At 49.5% G+C, this 18031-nt stretch overlaps 1 protein-coding gene across 1 annotated transcript; it reads left to right on the top strand.

Moving 5' to 3' along the window:
* Nucleotides 1-10120: 10120 nt before the first annotated feature.
* Nucleotides 10121-17634, top strand: PRDM13 (PR/SET domain 13). Its single transcript, XM_065911408.1, has 4 exons — nt 10121-10264; nt 11794-11925; nt 12215-12335; nt 15902-17634. Exons 1-4 carry the CDS (start codon nt 10121-10123, stop codon nt 17632-17634), a joined length of 2130 nt encoding a protein of 709 aa, XP_065767480.1.
* The last annotated feature ends 397 nt before the right edge of the window (nt 17635-18031 follow it).

Genomic DNA, 18031 nt, shown 5'->3' with positions numbered 1-18031 from the left:
AAGGTATTTGTACAAATGCAATAAATGTAGGCCATTTACAACTGACTTAAGTGCAGAGCACGTTTGGTGGTTTCTGTTTACAACTGAGAAAAGGAGAACAAGTTTTATATAATGCCACTGGATTAGCATTTCTGACTGTGAGAGCTTTGCACACTGTGCCCATGGGCCCCTTAGGCCTGGTGGGGTACCACTGTAGCTGTGAAGATTCCAGATGGCCATTTAGATCACAGACTCTGAAACTCAACACATTCCCTCTGACTTCTCCCCTGTGCTGTGCTCTGCTTAGTCGCTCAGTCGTGTCTGACTCTTTGTGACCCCATGGACTGTAGCCCGCCAGGCTCCTCTGTCCATGGAGATTCTCCAGGCAAGAATACTGGAGTGGGTTGTCATGCTCTCCTCCATGGGATCTGGCCAACCCAGGGACTGAACCCAGGTCTCCCAGATTGCAGGTGGATTCTTTACTGTCTGAGCTACTAGGGAAGCCCCATTCTTTGTTATATCCCACTGAAATCCATGAAAAAAAAAATAGGTTCTTTGTTCTGTGACCTTTTAAGAAGAAGCATCCCTCGTATAGCTTCTTGAAAGATCACAGAACAAAGAACCTATTTTTTTTCACACATTTCAGTGGGATATAAGCAACATATACATACCTATTGCTTGCTTCAGATCTCTTCTGCCCTACTATTTTTAAAAAGTTAAATCTTATTTTGTTACTCATTTATTTACTTATTTTTTGACTGAGCCGAGTGACATGTGGGATCTTAGTTCTCTGACCAGGGATCAAATCTGCAGTGGAAGTTCAGAGTCTTAACCACTGGACCACCAGGGAAGTCCTAAGTCTTACTTTAAAATAACATTTTATTTTTGTAAATTTCCAGCATATAGAAAAGTAGAGAGACTAGTGTAATCACCTCCACATTTCTATCATTCAAATCCAACAATTATCAATTTATGGCCAATTTTGTTTCACCATACTCAGCGGTTCTACACTGGAGGTAATTTTTACCCTTAGCTATTGTCAGACGTTTTGGCAGTGTCTAGTGTCATAATTAGGGGAGGGTTTCTATTGGGCATCTAGTGGGTAGAGATCAGCAATGATGCCAAATGTCCTACAACGCACAGGACAGTTCCCACAGCAAAGAATTATCATGTAGAAGGTCAATAGCTCTGAGGTTGAAAAACCCTGATCTATACCTATACCTGCTGCCCCCCACCTTAGAATTACTTGAAACAAATCCTAGACATCATATGTAATCTTTAAATATTTCAGTGTGTATTTCTGAAAAATAAGGATTAAAATTATACTACAATTACAATTATACTATTAATAATTACAATTATTCCACTTGTAGTTAACATTTTTTAATGATGCTTTTGAACTGTGGTGTTGGAGAAGACTCTTGAGAGTCCCTTGGACTGCAAGGAGATCCAACCAGTCCATCCTAAAGGAGATCAGTCCTGGGTGTTCATTGGAAGGACTGATGCTGAAGCTGAAACTCCAATACTTTGGCCACCTCATGCGAAGAGTTGACTCATTGGAGAAGACCCTGATGCTGGGAGGGATTGGGGGCAGGAGGAGATGGGGATGACAGAGGATGAGATGGCTGGATGGCATCACTGACTCGATGGACATATGTTTGAGTAAACTCCAGGAGTTTGTGATGGACAGGAAGGCATGGCATGCTGTGATTCATGGGGTTGCAAAGAGTTGGACACGACTGAGCAACTGAACTGAACTGAACTGAATTATCATTAAATATCTAAGCAGTTCTAGAATTATCAGGGTGCACTCTTCAATGCCTTTTATGGCATATTCAAAAATCACACATTTACAACTTTGTGACAAGCCAATCACTAAGTTTGACTCACACTCAAGGGTCCACCTTTAGAGGGGAGGATTGTCAAAGAATCTGTGGACATATTTTAAAACCATGACATCCGTTAAGCCTCTTTAAATCTTTTGCTTCCCCATCTCTTTCCTACTCCCCTCTGCAACCTACTTTTGACACAGGTCGTTTGCCCAGTAAAGGGTTCCACAGTCTGTTTCTCTGACTGTATCCTCATGGGTTTGTTTATCAAGTTCATCTCTCCTCTCTATTTCCTATTATCAGAGGAATCAGATTCAGGTTTAATTTTGCTTGCTTGCTTGCTTGCTTGTTTTGACAAGTCTATTTCATAGGCAGTGTTGTGTACTTCCATTCGGAGGCTTGTTCTTTGTGATGCTAGTCATCACTGCAGATCATTGACTTAATCTATTATTCTATGAAGGACTGCCATAATATTTGAATTCTTGAACTCTTCCTTCATTTGTTAGCTAGAATGTGTCTATAAAATGAGGCTTCTCCTCATGAATTATTTGTTGCCCCGAGATACACATGACTATGTCTTATGTGACTGCCTTAGCAAGTGGTCCTTGGTGTCAGAAATTCAGCTCCATCTCATTTATCATGTACAGTTTCCAGCCTAGCAGTACAATACCTTATCATAGGACTCAGTGAATGGTAAGCATAGGTATCATAAAAATATTAATAACTCACATTCTTGAGTATATCCTCTGTCCTGAGTTCTAATGCTAAGCACTTTTCATCAACATCTCATAATCCTCTCAACAATCCTATGAAGAAGGTCTGCTTATTATGCATATTTTACAGATGAAGAAACTGAAGAATAGAAAGGTTACCTTTGCTAAAGGTCACATGGGTAGTAACTCTCAGAGGTAGGATTTGAATCCAGGCAGTCTGCCTCTAGAGCCCACTCTCTCAGCCACTAGGACATCCCATGATAACTTAATGATCCTCACAGAAAGGAGCATGTGAAGATACGTGAAGTCAGTTAAAAGTTCTGAATATAATGTGGTCAGGTGAAAATAGCCTGGGCTTGGGACTCAGAAGGTGTGAGAGGAATTCTACTATTTGCTGGGTGGCTCTAAGCAAGCTTATCAACCCCTCTGAACTTTTCTCATTGGTAAAAGATAAATAATAAATATCTACGTCATAATGGTGTTATGATGGTTTAGCCTGTTTTTTGTTGCTGTTGAGTATTTAAAAAGCTGTAAAAATATATCTGTGCTCAATAATAAGAAGACAAAACAGTTAACAATGTGGAAAAGACTTGAAAAAACATTTCTCCAAAGAAGATAAACAAATTGCAAGAAGGGCATGAAAGGATGCTTGGGCATTAGCCATTTAGTCATTAGAGAAATGCAGATAAAGCTACAATGGGATTCTACTTCACCCCTGCTAAGATGGGTATAGTAAAAAAAGAAAAAAAAAAGGCAGATAATAAGAAATGTTGGAGGATATGAAGAAACTTGAACCCTCGTGAATCACTGGTAGAATGTAAAATGGTGCAGCACTTTGGAAAGCAGTTTGACTGTTGTTCAAACAGTTTAATATAGACCCAGCAATTTCATTCGTGGGTATGTATCCAAAACAAGTGAAAATATGTATGCACACAGAAAGTTGTGTGCAAGTGTTCACAGTGACATTATACACAATAGCAAGGTAGAAACAAATTAAAGGTCTATTAGCTGATAAATGGATAAACAAAATACGATATATCTATGCAATAAAAGATTATCCATCCACGATAATGAATGAGATACTGACATATGCTACAGCATGGATGAACCTTGATAAATTATGCTAAGTGAAAGAATTCAGTTGCAAAAGACCCTGTATTGTATGGTTCAATCTATATAAAATGTGGAGGGTGAGCAAACCTTTAGAGATAGAAAATGCGCTGATGCTTGCCTATAACTAGGGAGTTTGGGAACATATGGGGAGTGATAGCAAATGGGTATAGGCTTTCTTTTGGGGAAAGGAGATAAAAATGTTCTAAAATTAGACTGTTGGTGATGGCTGCAAAATCCTGTGAATATACTAAAAATAAGTAAATAAATAAAACCCATCAACGTTGAACTGTACAGTTTAAATGGGTGAATTGTATGGTGAGTAAACTATACCTCAATAAAACTGTTTAACAAAGAAAATGTTTTTGTATATATGCATAAAAACATACTTTTGCAACCGCACCTAATTTTTTATGTTGTGATCATAAATCTATTTGAAAGCTTTTCTGCATGTGAAATCCCTACTATAGAATTCAAACATGCTTTCAGGAAGCTAAAACATATCATCATTTGGTCATGGACATAATAGCACAAGCATGAATAACGTGAGTGATGACACTGACTTTTCAGCTGGACAAACACATACCGAGTGGAGAATTAGGATGCTACTCCTACTAGTGAATCTACTAATTGCTATTCAGAGATGCCGGTTATGAACCTGAACTTGATTCTTAGTTGTGACATTCAGCTGGGTGGTTTTTTTTTTTTTTTTAATTGTTCTATTCCTATTGCTATCATAATGACCATTTAATGAACTTCCATCGCTCACAGGTTGCCCTAGGAATTACACAGGTGCAGCTCCCCCCCTCCTTCGCCCCCCATTATGCACCACTGGATCATGGGTTAAAGGAAAATTCTGTGCTTCCTGAATGTAGATTTACCTGTTTTTTTCTTCAGGAGGTGGGCTTGATTGGGGAGAAAGGAAGGCTTTAGGCCTGTGGAGGATCTGAAGAGAGAAAAAAATGTTTGACTCATGGCTCACCAATGGGGATTGTCCATCTGCCACATGGTCATCTTCTCTGACCTGAAATCCTCCTTGTAATTGGAGAACTCACCTTCCCATCAGGCAAGGAGGGGGAAGTGTCTCTAGAGATACTGAGTCTGGGAACCTAATTTAGAGTAGAAATTTACTACAAAAACTACTGGTTATATTATCCTTCTCCAGATGCACACATCAGCTGCCTTTTCTCTTCCTTTTTTTCCTCTTGCCTCATGCAGATTTTTAAAAAGAATTAAATCTTGAAATAACTTTAATTGGAAATACATCCCAATTAAAGGGAGGAGGAAATACATTCTTACGGTACCAATATGACAGCAAAAGTGAGACGTCTCCATCTGAATCCAAGCTTAGAAACAAGCAAGGAAATCCAGATAATCTGTGTTCCCCTTACTATTCTTTAGGTTTCACATGTCATTTCTGGCTTCCCTGCTCCTCAGGGGCTAAAAGAGGCTGTCGCTGCTCTTTGCTTAGACAACTGTCCCAGCCTCAAAGCAGACTGATTTCCAGCTTTTTAAAAGGCCTTGTCTCTTTTAGCTCAAAAACCCAGCGGCCTCTTTGGAGATTTACAAAAGAACATACGTTTGACTGTAATGTTCATACACATATGACTGTATACGGACACATCATTATGCTTGTGATTTAACTATTGTGTGTGTGTATTTAACATCAGGAAATACTTTTATTGACTTATTTGGGTGTGAAGTTCTCTTTAACATACACAAGATACTTTTGTTTCTTTTGACTTTTTCTCCCCAATTCAAATACCAAACTGTTCTTATTATTGCCCCAATAATGTTCTTTGGCGGTGGCGATGGGAGGCAGAGATGAAGAGAAAGAAAGCCGAGCTCTTCAAGGGGAGGGGGAGGGAGGGGGAGAAAAACCGTCTGGGAATCTCAAGAACATCTTTATTTCGCCTTTTAACTCTCCGCCTTTCTGATTAAAGAGTTCAGACCCGCTCCCCCGCCCGCGTTCAATTATCCCCAGCATCTTTTCTCAGAAGCTGTCAGCACCACTTGCTGAACCACAGCCCCATCCTGAGCCATTAGCCCGTCTCTTTTCCGTTTCGCTTTTCTTTCCTCAGTTTCTCCCTGCAAGCTTTATAAATCTCCCTTGGAGGAGGAGTGTCCAAGCGGGTGGAAGTCTGAACACAATGCAACCTGAGAATTTCTGTCACTCTCTGCATATGCTCCTAAGTGCTTTAATCCCAATTAGGGGCGGCTGACACACGGTCCTATTCATTCCCATCAGCTCTTGAATACATTTGCCTAGAAATGAACTTCACAAATAGAGGCGCTCCTAAATGTGCCCAACAGCAAGGAAAATCGAATTGAGTGCGGGCTCATTCGGCAGCGGCCGGCAGAGGAGCGTTGAATGTGGAGGTGCCCCGAGACATTGCAATTCAGCAAAACGCTCGCTGACTTTTCTTTGCACCATGTCAACCGAAAGAACCAAGAAATAAGTTGGGGGAACTCCGGTTAAAAGGCAACTCGAGAGGGACTCTGAATACTTTTGTTGAGCCGCTTCCAATGAAGGACTTAAAACACAACAAAAAAATGCCCCACAAAACCAACCAGCGGCGCCCGGGCTGCATCCTGGGCGCGCGTTTGGAGCCTCCCGGCCGCTGCGCACCCACCGGCCTCGCAATTAGGGGGAAATGGCCCCGTCGCCGGCGTGTCATCTGGTGGCGTTCCCAGAGCCCGTCTCCGCCGCCCTATTCAGACCCGGCCTTAATGTCCCACCCGCGCCTCGGGGGCAGCGCAGCTGGTCCGCACTGACCCGCCCGCCCGGCCGGCGCGGACACCCTCGGGGGGCGCGCCCCCGGTCACCTCTGGCCCCAGCTCGGCGAAGTCCCCAGGCCTCTGCCTCCCCCGCGGTCTAGCCAGCGGTCCTGGACCCCGCGCCCCTCCCTCCATCCCGGGGTTTCGGGACTCTGCGCGCCGGCTGGGAAGGGTGGTGGGGTTAGAGACTCCCCAACACCCGGGGCCTAGAGGCCAAGGGCCCGGGGGAGCGGGGAGCAGCCAACTGGGACCCCTGGGATCTGAGGCACCAGGGCTTGGGGCCGGGGAGACCCCAGCTCAGCGCGAAGTCTTTCTGGGGCTCTTTCCCTCCAGGCGGAGCGCAGCCGGGTTACACGTGCGCGGCGCGGGCAGCGCAGCCAGCCCGGCGCTCCGACGCCACCAGGCGCGGGCGGGGCCGCCCCTAGCGCCGCCCGGCTGAGCACCGCGGGGCGGTGGGGCTCGGCTCGGGGCGGGCCGGTCCCGTGGCGGGAGGGCCGCCGCTCTCCCGCGCCCACGCCTGATTGGGGGCAAACTGATACCGGCACGGCGGTGTTGGCCGCGCAGTTCCGCGGTGGGCAGCGCGCGGGGCCGCCCACAAACCCGCCTGGTCCCGCACCTCGGCGTAGAAGGGATTTCGCTTTAACGGGGCCTCTGGACGCCCATTTTCAGTCCATAAAAAAGCCGAGTGGAATGTTTTGATTGAGTCTCAACATTGTCTTTGAATAAGGCTGAGACCATGTAATTAATGTGTCTTTTTAATAAGGGACAATACGGCCGTTCAAGCTATTTAATTTCATTTAATTTTCCATCCCATTTGCTGCACAGCCCGCTTTTACTTTTAACACCCAGCCTTTCACGGCCCATCTTGCTCCACTGGGCACATTAGATTGGTTTCACCCTTGCTTTTTAGGGGAGGAAAAATAAAAGAAAATGTGTTCCTTTCCTCCTTTGTGGACAATTTATTTCACTTGGGGAACTTCAACTCTGAGCCACAGGACAGAATAAAACTGGGCGAGCTGGTGTGAATGCCTCTGGCGCAGTCCCTTTCTTCTCGCGGGGCTGGGAACCAGCCACAATTGGCTATATTAATAAATAACTTTCCTCACAGTCGGCCTTTACATGGTTCTATTGATAAAATTGTTCGCGTGTCGTTCACGCTTTTTCACTCATTAAGGAGGGCCGGGGAGGAGCCCCGAACCCAGGCCCCGCGCTCGCCCCTTCCCGCTTACAGTGCTGGTAATTTAAACTGGGTGTCATCCCGGAGTCGCCAGGCCAGAGGTTAGAGGGACATGTTCATGGCTTAAATTTATTGCCCTCCACTCTTCGGAGCGGCTTCCTCTCCTCCTCCCCTCCCCTGACTTTTGCCATTCATGGGCCGCTGGATCAAAGGCTCCCTCCTCTCTGTCGCGGCCAGCCTTCGTGGCCCGAAGAAGGGGCAATTGGAGGGTTAAGAATAAAAAAATCAGCGGCAGCTCCCTCGGAAAGGAGCCCTGGGTGCCGTGTGGATGCAGGGATAGAGGAACCGCAGCGTATGGTCGCTCGGATCGGCCAACTGGCTCTTTTCCGTCCCAGCTGCCGCGTCTACACTGGCCTTGGGGTTGCCACCTAGCGGCCATCCGCGTGTCACCACCTCTCCCGACTTGTGATACACTTAAGACCCTTGACTTGGCTTGGATTCCCCTGTTAGGCAAGCCGCGAATTTTGGAACGCCCTAAATTCATTCCCTCTACAGATCATTGCTGTTGACCTTCACATAAACCCTAGTGAACTGCAGAATGGAAACCAAGAGTTTGCATCATTATTCCCATTTTACGGATTACGAGACAGAGGCTCTGAAGCAACTTCCCGGTTTCCTCGGACCTTTAGTGACGGAGCACAAACTGCATGAGCCCGACCTTGTCTTGACCTTGTCCAGTACTGCGAACGCGTATCTCCATCAAAGGGTCCCACAGGGAGGGCCTTGTGGGACGAACTGCTAAGTTACAGGTGTCGCCACCTTGCGTCCTGCCGCTGCTGTTAATCAGAATCATCCCCGCCAGTGGCCTAAAAAACACACGATCGGCGGGCAGAGCCGGGTGGAGATTTCGGCGTGGCGGCATCAGGGAGTCCTCCTGCATCTGCGCAGTGGTTGGGCCTCCAACAGCGGCCGGAGCACAGTCACTCAGGTTTCTCTCCTGGGCGTTTGGGGAGCAGCGCTCGGGATGATTAGCACCCCGCAGGCGCCGGCAGAACTGTCACAAATACCTAATGAGCTCGATCACTCGGCTATCACTCGACAATAATACAGTAATTGTCTCCACACAAATCGGAGGCGTCTCTAAAAGATAAGGAGGAGCATTCTGGTTGAACTGCTAAGTAATACAGGAGAGGAGGGTTCGATCCCTGGGTGAGGAAGATCCCCTGGAGAAGTGAATGGCTATCCACTCCAGTATTCTTGCCTGGAGAATTCCATAGACGGAGCCTGGGTTGGGAGTAGGGAGGGCAATGGTCCATGGAGTTGCAAAGAGTCAGACATGACTGAGCCCGCATGCACTGTTATCAAGGCCCACCTGGCGCCTCTTTCCTGTGACCTTTGCTAGAGTGCTTTTAAAAGCAATGTCTGGCTTGTTGGTTCTGGGGAAATTAGCCCCAAGAAATTCGTCCTCGTTTTAAACTTAAAAGCGTTCAGGGGTTGAGTCTTCGGTTGGCCTGCAGGGGAGAAATGATTAAAAACCCAGCCAGCAGAAGCCCTCTTCAATCCTCGAATGTAGTCAGGGCAGGCGATCCCCACGTCTAGTCCCTTGGCCTCTTCCCATTCTCCAGAGAAAGCGCAAGCCTGGGGGGCACCGGGGAGCAAAGGTGTAACTGACCTCGTTTCCCAAAACTAGTTCGGACTCTTCAAACTGGACAGACGGAACGATAAAGTGGTTCTAAATAGACGACTGGCCTGAACCCAATCCCCTGAAATGGTAATATGGCTGTTATTTAAAAAGTGTAGGTATTTTCTGGTGTTTTCCCATCAAGTACCTGCCTAATTTCTGTATGGCACACGCCAGAAATCAATAGAAGTTAACAAGTCCTCCAAACAGTCCCCATCTCTTTGTTTAATCTCCTTTACAATAAAGCCAAAGGGGAGAGAATTAAAAATCTTTGAAGTAGACCAAGGCTCAAAGGAATCAGCCAAGTAGACTTAAAGTAGTCACTTATTTCCCAAAACTGGTTTGTCGGCGAACAATAAAAGGAAGTAAAATTTATGGAGAAATTATACAGTGGATTTGTCACTTAAAATATCGTAACTGTCTCGAGGACAATACCCCATGCTGAGGATTAATGGTCCCGCCGGACCTTTGATTCACCAGCGCCTTTTCTTCGCCCTTGACAAATTGGATTTTTAGGAATGGGAAGGTCGCCTGGACCATTGTGCGCCAGCCATTCAGAGGCCTCGATTATGCAGGGGGCTGAGGGAACCACTCCATGTGACCCTCTCGGGTGGGACTCTGCAGCTGCTCCGCAGCGCAACTCTCTCACCAAACTCCGCGCCCTTCCGCTCGCGGTGCCAAAAGGCGCCCGCCCAGATTGAAAAGGCGCAGTGCATGCCCGGCCGCGTCACTCTGCGGGTGCAGGACGCACGTCGGGGCGCGGCTCGCCGGCTCGCGCGCGGCTCCGGCTCTGTCACTCGCGCCCTGCCGAGGACCCGCGCGCCCCAGCGCCTGCCTGGCGGCGGCGGCAGCAATGCACGGAGCCGCCCGCTCTCCGGCCACCAGCGTGAGTGCCGACTGCTGCATCCCAGCCGGCCTGCGCCTCGGGCCCGTGCCCGGGACCTTCAAGCTGGGGAAGTACCTGTCAGACCGCAGGGAACCTGGGCCCAAGAAAAAGGTATTAGCCAGTTCGACCTCCGCTCTCCGCCGCTCGTTCGACTCCCCTTCTTCCCCGCCTAGGAAAGGGGTGGATAGGGCTAGGGGTGCAAAGGGGTGGCTGAGCCGTTACCTGCCAGTTCTGCCAGGTGGAAGGGGACTCCGATTATTTCCCACAAGTCGTGTTAACCGAGAGATGGACGTGGGCCAGGCTAGGGGAGAAGATATGGCTGAGAGGGGACAGCCCCTGGGTGGGGTGCACTAGGCTCTTTACGTGCTGGGACCACTAGGAACCTCCGATTTCCCCGGAGCGCTGGGGTCTCTATCGCAGAGGCGCACCCCCCACCCCCACCCTATTCAGACTCTCTTGGCAAACGTGCCTTTTCTCTTTTATACAACACACAGGCGTTGCGGACTTTTTCTTTTTTTAATCTTCTGCCCTTCAATAAGCTAATTTGAGGCTTAAATTTACCTTCAGATAATTTAATCTCATCGTCTCCGAAAAATTTATCCTTGGAGACTCTTAGTTCGTAGAACCTCCGCAGGTGTTTGCTTCTGCGGATGTCTGCTTGTGGATTTGGGGTGAGTGGAGACAGGATGCGCCAGGCAGTGGCTTTGACGCGGGTTCCGAGGACCAGGAACGTCCACCCGCCTGGGTCACCTGGGCCCGGCGATTGTAGCCAGGCTCGGAGGGGCTAGGATCGCAGATGGGAGGCTTCAGGGTCAACCTGCCAGCTCCGACTTCCCAAACAGCGTCGCGACCCCTGACCTGAGAGGGGTTCTAACAGGCTCCCACCCGCCCTGAGGCGTCCCAGCGGGTGAAGGTCGGCCAACTGCGACCGGTAATGAAGGCAGGAGTCCGGTGACTTGGGGAGGGGGAACTGGGAAGAGGACCCTGGACTTCATTTCTTGTAAGGAGCTCCTCGGGGGCTCGCCGGCCGGACCAGCACCTGGCTCTTCTCGAAATCACCCTCTTCCCGGCGGAGTAAAGCCTAGCTCGTTGCGAACCACGCCTTCTGCTTTAAACGCGCTTTAATTGCTTTTAAATGACCAGTCAGCCCGCGGCCGCTTTGTTCAGACACTTTCGCCGCAGGGCTTGCAGGCATCTCCGCACTTGGGTGCGGGGCCACGGGAATGAGGAGGCTCGAGAGGAGCCCCGGGATGCCCTGTGTCCCAGGATGGATTGTGAAACGTCTCTTGCCTGGCATCAGGACTGCTCTCAGCACCGCGAGAGGGAGAACTAGGGTCGGGGTGAGAAACCTCTGGGTACGAGGTGCGCCCAGGGTATCTGTGACTCGCTCGGGCGGGATGCTTTCACTCGCGCTGTCAAGGTGGAACAAGACGGGGAACTGTTCTACTAGCCAGCCTCCCCTCTTCCTCCCTCCCCCAAGCAAGGGTCCTAAGGACTTACCTTCCTCCCGGCAGCGCGCAGCGGTCAGGCCAAAGCGAAAGCAACCATTCCTAAGTCGGGTGGGGGGCGGGGGATACCCTTTCCCTCCAGTTGCGGTCCGGTCGTGGCACCGGGGAGAACGACCACTGCTTGTGTTGCAGGTGCGCATGGTGAGAGGGGAGCTGGTGGACGAGTCGGGGGGCTCCCCCCTGGAGTGGATAGGGTTAATCCGGGCAGCCAGGAACCCCCAGGAACAGACTCTGGAAGCTATTGCAGACTTACCCGGAGGACAGGTACTGTGGGCTTTCCCCCACCACCGCCAATTCAATCTACCAAACTGTCCCTGGTGTTAGGAGCAAAGAACTTTAGCTAGAGGTCTCATTTAAACATCCCCACAACCCTATAAGGTAAATACTATTATTTCCCCCCTTTGAAGAATGAGGGACGTGAGGTTCAGAGGGGTCTAATAGCTTTTCCAGCGTCACACAGCGTCAGGGCTGGGAATCGAATCTTTCCTCTCAGTTGTTTTTTGACCAGTTACCCAGGAAATGACGGCAAACTGTCCTGTTCCTTGCGTCCCAGATCTTCTATCGAGCCCTTCGAGACGTCCAGCCAGGGGAGGAGCTGACCGTGTGGTATTCCAACTCCTTGGCGCAGTGGTTCGACATCCCCATCATTGCAACTCCAACGCACGACGAGAAAGGTACCGCCGCTAAGAGAGCCTCCAGGGCCAGCACGGGTGGGCGAGAGTCCAGTCCTCCTCCTCTGGTCTTTGGGGGGCATCCCTAGACCTGAATGGCCTTTTTCTTGCTCTGTGTAAAACTGAATTCATACTCCCAGTCGGAGTGGGCAGAGGCGACGTCACCACTACTGCCTTTAAATCAACACTAAACGCTAGCAGACCATAGAAATCTCGCTCTTGATGTCAGGGAAAAAATACTCCTCATGAATTTCATGCGGGTCGTCCTTTCCGATACCATACCCAAAGAGACAATTATTTACTTACTTAAGAATCCATAAAGATGCCTTAACATATTATTAGGATAACTACATCATGAGCTCCAAAGAGTGTAACTCAAACTTGGAATGCTTTTAGAAGGTGAGCGGGTTTGGAGGAGAGTAAAGTATTTCTATAGCGTTTTAGAAGCATTTCGGTACTTACAGCTGGTCAGTTGGCAGGTAGTGAGGCCTTTCCGTTTAAATGGTATTTATTCATTTCCCTCTGCCTACTTAAATCGAAACTGGGATGTATCCCAGTTTCTTCTCAGATTTATTTGATCCCTTCCAAAGCCCAGAGCAGATTCATGCAAATTAAGGTGCAGCAAGTAACTAAAGAAAGAAACATTTTCAAACCTCCTCTAGGACACTGAGAAACACTTCCTGTGGGAAAAAGCTGGAAGGTGCTAAAATAGTTAAGATCTTGAGACTCCCTTTTATTGCACAATGCTTCTATGACTTTCTTCTTTCTTTACCAGATGTTTTAGTTTGTAATTTCTCCTAAAGACATAGTTATATTTAAAGTCAACATCACAGATGCTGTGAAATATTTTGACACATTCTCCTGAATTGCCTGCTTAATCTCATTTCTTTAGAAATAGAGTTAAAGAACTTAATACAACTGTGAGATTTAAGAAACACTTCATGAATAAGACAGAATGAAATTAACTCAAAATGATGAATCACTTCACTTCAGAGTGTCCTTGTCCTCTGTAAATTAATTCTATTGATTGTGTGGGTAGATCTGTATGTATAGTATTTATAAAAGTTTTCCTAGATTTTTCCTTCTATCACATTACATTACATTCTCTTGTCAACTTATTCCAGTAAAAGAGAAACATGACTAAAGCCCCATAGTGGAGAACTCTCAACTCTGTCACTACAGAGCAATTCCAAGGACTACTGGCCTTTGGGGGCCAGGAATTTTTGCAAAGAACACCCTTTCTTAGACACTCTCAAATAGTACAAAAGCAATTTGTTTGAGTGGTGGCCCTCATGTTTTCATTTCAGTCAATAGAGCCTATAAACATCATATGGTCACAGATGTCAGAACAGACACCATTTCCCTTTTGGGGAATGTGTAGGTTGTTTTGAACCCTGGTTTCTCCAGCTTTCAGATGCTTGAAATCTTGATCACCTTGGAGATGCATCTGAGAGAGGAGGCAAAATCACTTACAAGGTGTGTTTGATACGTTTGGCACGGGTTGGATTTTAGAATCAAGAGAACACATCAACTCATTAGGACATACTAAGAAAACATAATGAAACAGAAAACATACATTGGCTTAAACCTTGAAAAGAGGAAGAAATAAGTAGAGATGGCTGCAATTCTTCCAGTATTGGCTAACCCTAGTGGGTTTCAATGCCACAGTAAGATTAAGGAAAATACTGGCTCTTTGTTTTAGGAACAAAGCTGAGTCACTTCGGGATAGCCTCGGAAAATGCCCTCCTTAAAAAGGGGTGAGGAGAGGGAGGTTCTGAACTTAGCAGAAAGGAGGTTGGTTACTTAAGATATTAAATCAACACACCCACCAAGAGAACTCAGAAAGTCTTCCCTCTCTATGAAGATTTATTTTACATGGTTGTTCAGTACAACAGACATGGTTTTTATCATTGAAATCATTGGAATGAGTTTTATCTGTCTTCCACAAACAATGAGGGTAGGTCATGTAGGCAAATCATCTTCCTTTCTGCATTTTCCTTCTGCTCTACCTTAACTTCAGTTAGAATAATCTGCTCCTTACTTGAACTTCCACCTTAGTTATCTTGGAAGAAGGATGACTTGCTTTATCCAGATTCAGGAATAAAATACATAAAGACAGGAATATCTGAAAATTTCTCCCATTGTTGTTTCTGTAGTAATGTTCCAGAAGTTTAAGCTGCTTGTGTGCAAGGAGGAAAAATTTAACTTTTCCATTACATTTAATGAAACTGATGTTTACTTTGTATACTTTCTTGTGGCTCAACTAAGTTCAATAAGAATTATGGACATGCCTCCCTTCAACCAATTATTATCTATAATAATTGATTAATAAGCCAATAATCAATAAACCAAGTATTATCAATCAACCACAACATTTAAAAAGAAACCCAACTGCAAGCTTGCTTTCTCTGAAGTGATATAACATGACCTTTTAAAGTGAAAATTAACTTCTACCATGTGATCAAAATCTGTTTCATACACATGTCTTTTGACTGTGTTCACAGACCCTAGCAAAATTAAACAACTAATGTCAGTAATATTAAACACACAAGGAGATTTGATGCCAAAAGCATGCATGTAGTCTCTGATAGAAAACTGTACACTTATAGAAAGCGGAGTATCTATATTATTCTCTCTCTCTCTCTCTCTCTCTCTCTCTCTCACACACACACACACACACACACACACACACGCACATACATTGATATTTTCCAAGAACTTTACTAAGCTTGGATTTGTGCAGCTATCTAGGAGTTAATTAATAACCAGGTGGAACAACTGACAAGACAATGCATATAATCCTTCTGTTTTTAGTATATGAGGACCTAAGGCTTTTTCTTTTCCCCCGTCAAATTAAATGGGGTTAAAGAGGAAATAAAGATGCAGATAATTTTGAAGAATAGCAAATCATAGTCCCGATGTGGCCCGTCAGTTGGTCACGCTCCAGGAAAATCTCAGGCCAAGTGTTTAAGCCTGGGAGGGGCTGGGGAGGGTGGGTAGTGGACATAAAAGACATTGTTCTGTGAAAAGGAATGATTACATATGGCCCATACATACAGGATATTGTCTCGCCTGGTAATGAGGCGCTCACGACCAATAGATTGGCCTTTGTTCAGTTTATCCAAACTCCTTGACATACGCCACCTATTCTGCAGACGCCAACAGATGGGTCCAGGCACAGCACAGCCCCGACACTTGATTTAAAGCAACAGCTGCTCTCGGCTCTTCCCCGGCTCTTTCAAGCCAGCCTCCCTGAGCACTGCCCTTCCAATGAAGATATGCTCGGATGGCCCGGAGAAAGTCTTCGTTGGAAAGGCCCAGGTCACACCTCTCGGTCTCTGAGTGGTCCCAGAGAATGGAGATGGTGACAAAGTTGGCCACTTGGGGCTTCTCGGAGTCCTTGCTACAATGGGGCTACCGAACTCACTTATTCGCCAGTACCCAAGAATACTTATGCTTCAGCCCATACCGCTGGTCAAAACCGGGGCTCTGCCTTGGGCGCGCTGGCGCTTTCTCTCTCTCGCTTGTTTGTTTCTTACCGGGTCTCCTTTTCACTGTTTCTCGCCCAGGGGAGGAGCGCTACATTTGCTGGTACTGCTGGAGGACGTTTAGATATCCCAACAGCCTTAAAGCACATCTACGTTTCCACTGCGTGCTCAGCAGCGGCGGGGGCCGCGCCTACCTGCACCACGAGCACGCGGCTCGCCAAGGCGCTGCCCCGGCAGCGGACGGCCTTCGCCTTTCCCCGAAACCCCCGGCGTCAGATTTCGCTGCGGCCGCCCCGGCGAGCACTCTTCGACCGCACCCGCAGGTCCCACCAGCCCCTCAGGCTTGCGGAGCGCGGGAGAGCATCAAGCGCGAGGCCTCCTCCGCGCCCTCCGCCACGTCGCCGACCCTGGCCAAGTGGGGGCCTTCCAAGAAGGGAAAGGAGCAGCCGGACCGCGCTCTGGACATGAGTGGTGCCGCCCGAGGACATGGCCACTTCCTGGGCATCGTGGGCGGTTCCCCAGCGGGGGGCGGCGGCCTCGCTTTCTACCCGGGCGTGCGCTCGGCTTTCAAGCCCGCTGGCTTGGCCAGGGCAGCCGCCGCCGCGCACGGCGACCCCTACCGGGACGAGGGCGGCGGCAAACCCGGGGCCGGCTTGGCTTTAAGCAGGCTGCTGGGCGGGGGACGGGCGGGCGGACACCCGAGAAGCGGGGAGAACCCGGCGGCTGGCGGCGCTGGCCACCACCATCACCACCATGCGCACCACCATCACCATCCCAAGTGCCTACTCGCGGGGGACCCGCCGCCGCCTCCTGGCCTGTCCTGCTCCGGGGCGCTGCGCGGCTTCCCTCTGCTCCCCGGGCCCCCGGAAGAGGCGTCTGCCTTCAAACACGTGGAGCGCGCTCCGCCCGCCGCCGCCGAGCTGCCAGGAGCGCGTTACGCGCAGCTGCCCCCGGCGGCCGGGCTGCCCCTCGAACGCTGCGCGCTGCCACCCCTCGACGCCGGCGGCCTCAAAGGCTACCCGGGTGGCGAGTGCAGCCACCTGCCGGCCGTCATGCCGGCCTTTACCGTCTACAACGGGGAGCTCCTGTACGGCTCACCAGCCGCCGCCGCTTATTACCCGCTCAAACTGCACTTCGGCGGGCTGCTCAAGTATCCGGAGTCCATCTCTTACTTTAGTGGGCCCGCGGCGGCGGCCGCTCTGAGCCCGGCGGAGCTGGGCTCCCTGGCTAGCATCGACCGAGAAATCGCCATGCACACGCAGCAGTTGTCGGAGATGGCGGCCGGGAAAGGCCGCGGCCGCCTGGACGCGGGGGCGCTGCCCCCGGCCGTCGTGGCGGCGGGCGGCGGCGGGGAAGGCGGCGGCGGGAGCGGCGGCGGCGGCGCGGGCAAGCCCAAGACGGGCCACCTGTGCCTCTACTGCGGCAAGCTGTACTCGCGCAAGTACGGGCTCAAGATCCACATGCGGACGCACACGGGCTACAAGCCTCTCAAGTGCAAGGTGTGCCTGCGGCCCTTCGGCGACCCCAGCAACCTCAACAAGCACATCCGGCTGCACGCCGAGGGCAACACGCCCTACCGCTGCGAGTTCTGCGGCAAGGTGCTGGTGCGCCGCCGGGACCTGGAGCGCCACGTCAAGTCCCGCCACCCCGGCCAGAACCTGCTCCCCAAGGCGGCCGACGGCCCGGGCGGCGAGCCTCACTACCCCCCGGAGCCGGGAGAGCCCAAGAGCGACAACGACAGCGACGTGGACGTCTGCTTCACCGACGACCAGAGCGACCCCGAGGCCGGGGGCGGTGGCGAGCGCGACTCGTAACGAGTCTTCCAGGGAAGGCGGGGAGTGTGGGGGCGTGGACAGAGAGAAGACGGGGTTCTCCTGTGGGTGAAGAGGAGCTGCCGTGGTGAGAAAGACCCGGCGGACAAAACTGGTTTGGTTTTGGTCGCGCGCCAGATTTGGAACAGTGAGTCCCAGGTCAGATGCTCAAACTCTGAGCAAAGGTTTAGAGGCGTCTTTAGATTTCTTTAGAAATCTTGCCTTCCGAGCATCCCCAGGGCGACGGGTCCCAGCGCACTCCAGGCCCCTGAGCACCGCGAATAGCTTCCCATTCACCAACCCAGGCGGTTGGCTCTCCAGGTTTCAGATCACATGAATGGGAAGCCACAGCGCCCTCGAGGGCGTCGATTTTAACTGCCGCGTATTTTTAAAATGTTCT

The sequence above is a fragment of the Muntiacus reevesi genome, chromosome 19, assembly GCF_963930625.1.
Source record: "Muntiacus reevesi chromosome 19, mMunRee1.1, whole genome shotgun sequence".
Classification (NCBI taxonomy): Eukaryota; Metazoa; Chordata; class Mammalia; order Artiodactyla; family Cervidae; genus Muntiacus; species Muntiacus reevesi.
Note: the sequence above shows the minus strand (reverse complement) of the source record. Positions and strands in the feature narration are given on the sequence as shown.

Coding starts and splice junctions, on each gene's coding strand:
- PRDM13 (XM_065911408.1), top strand. CDS start 10,121: ATGCACGGAGCCGCCCGCTCTCCGGCCACCAGCGTGAGTGCCGACTGC. Junction 10,265..11,793: donor AACCTGGGCCCAAGAAAAAG/GTATTAGCCAGT, acceptor CTTGTGTTGCAG/GTGCGCATGGTGAGAGGGGA. Junction 11,926..12,214: donor CAGACTTACCCGGAGGACAG/GTACTGTGGGCT, acceptor CTTGCGTCCCAG/ATCTTCTATCGAGCCCTTCG.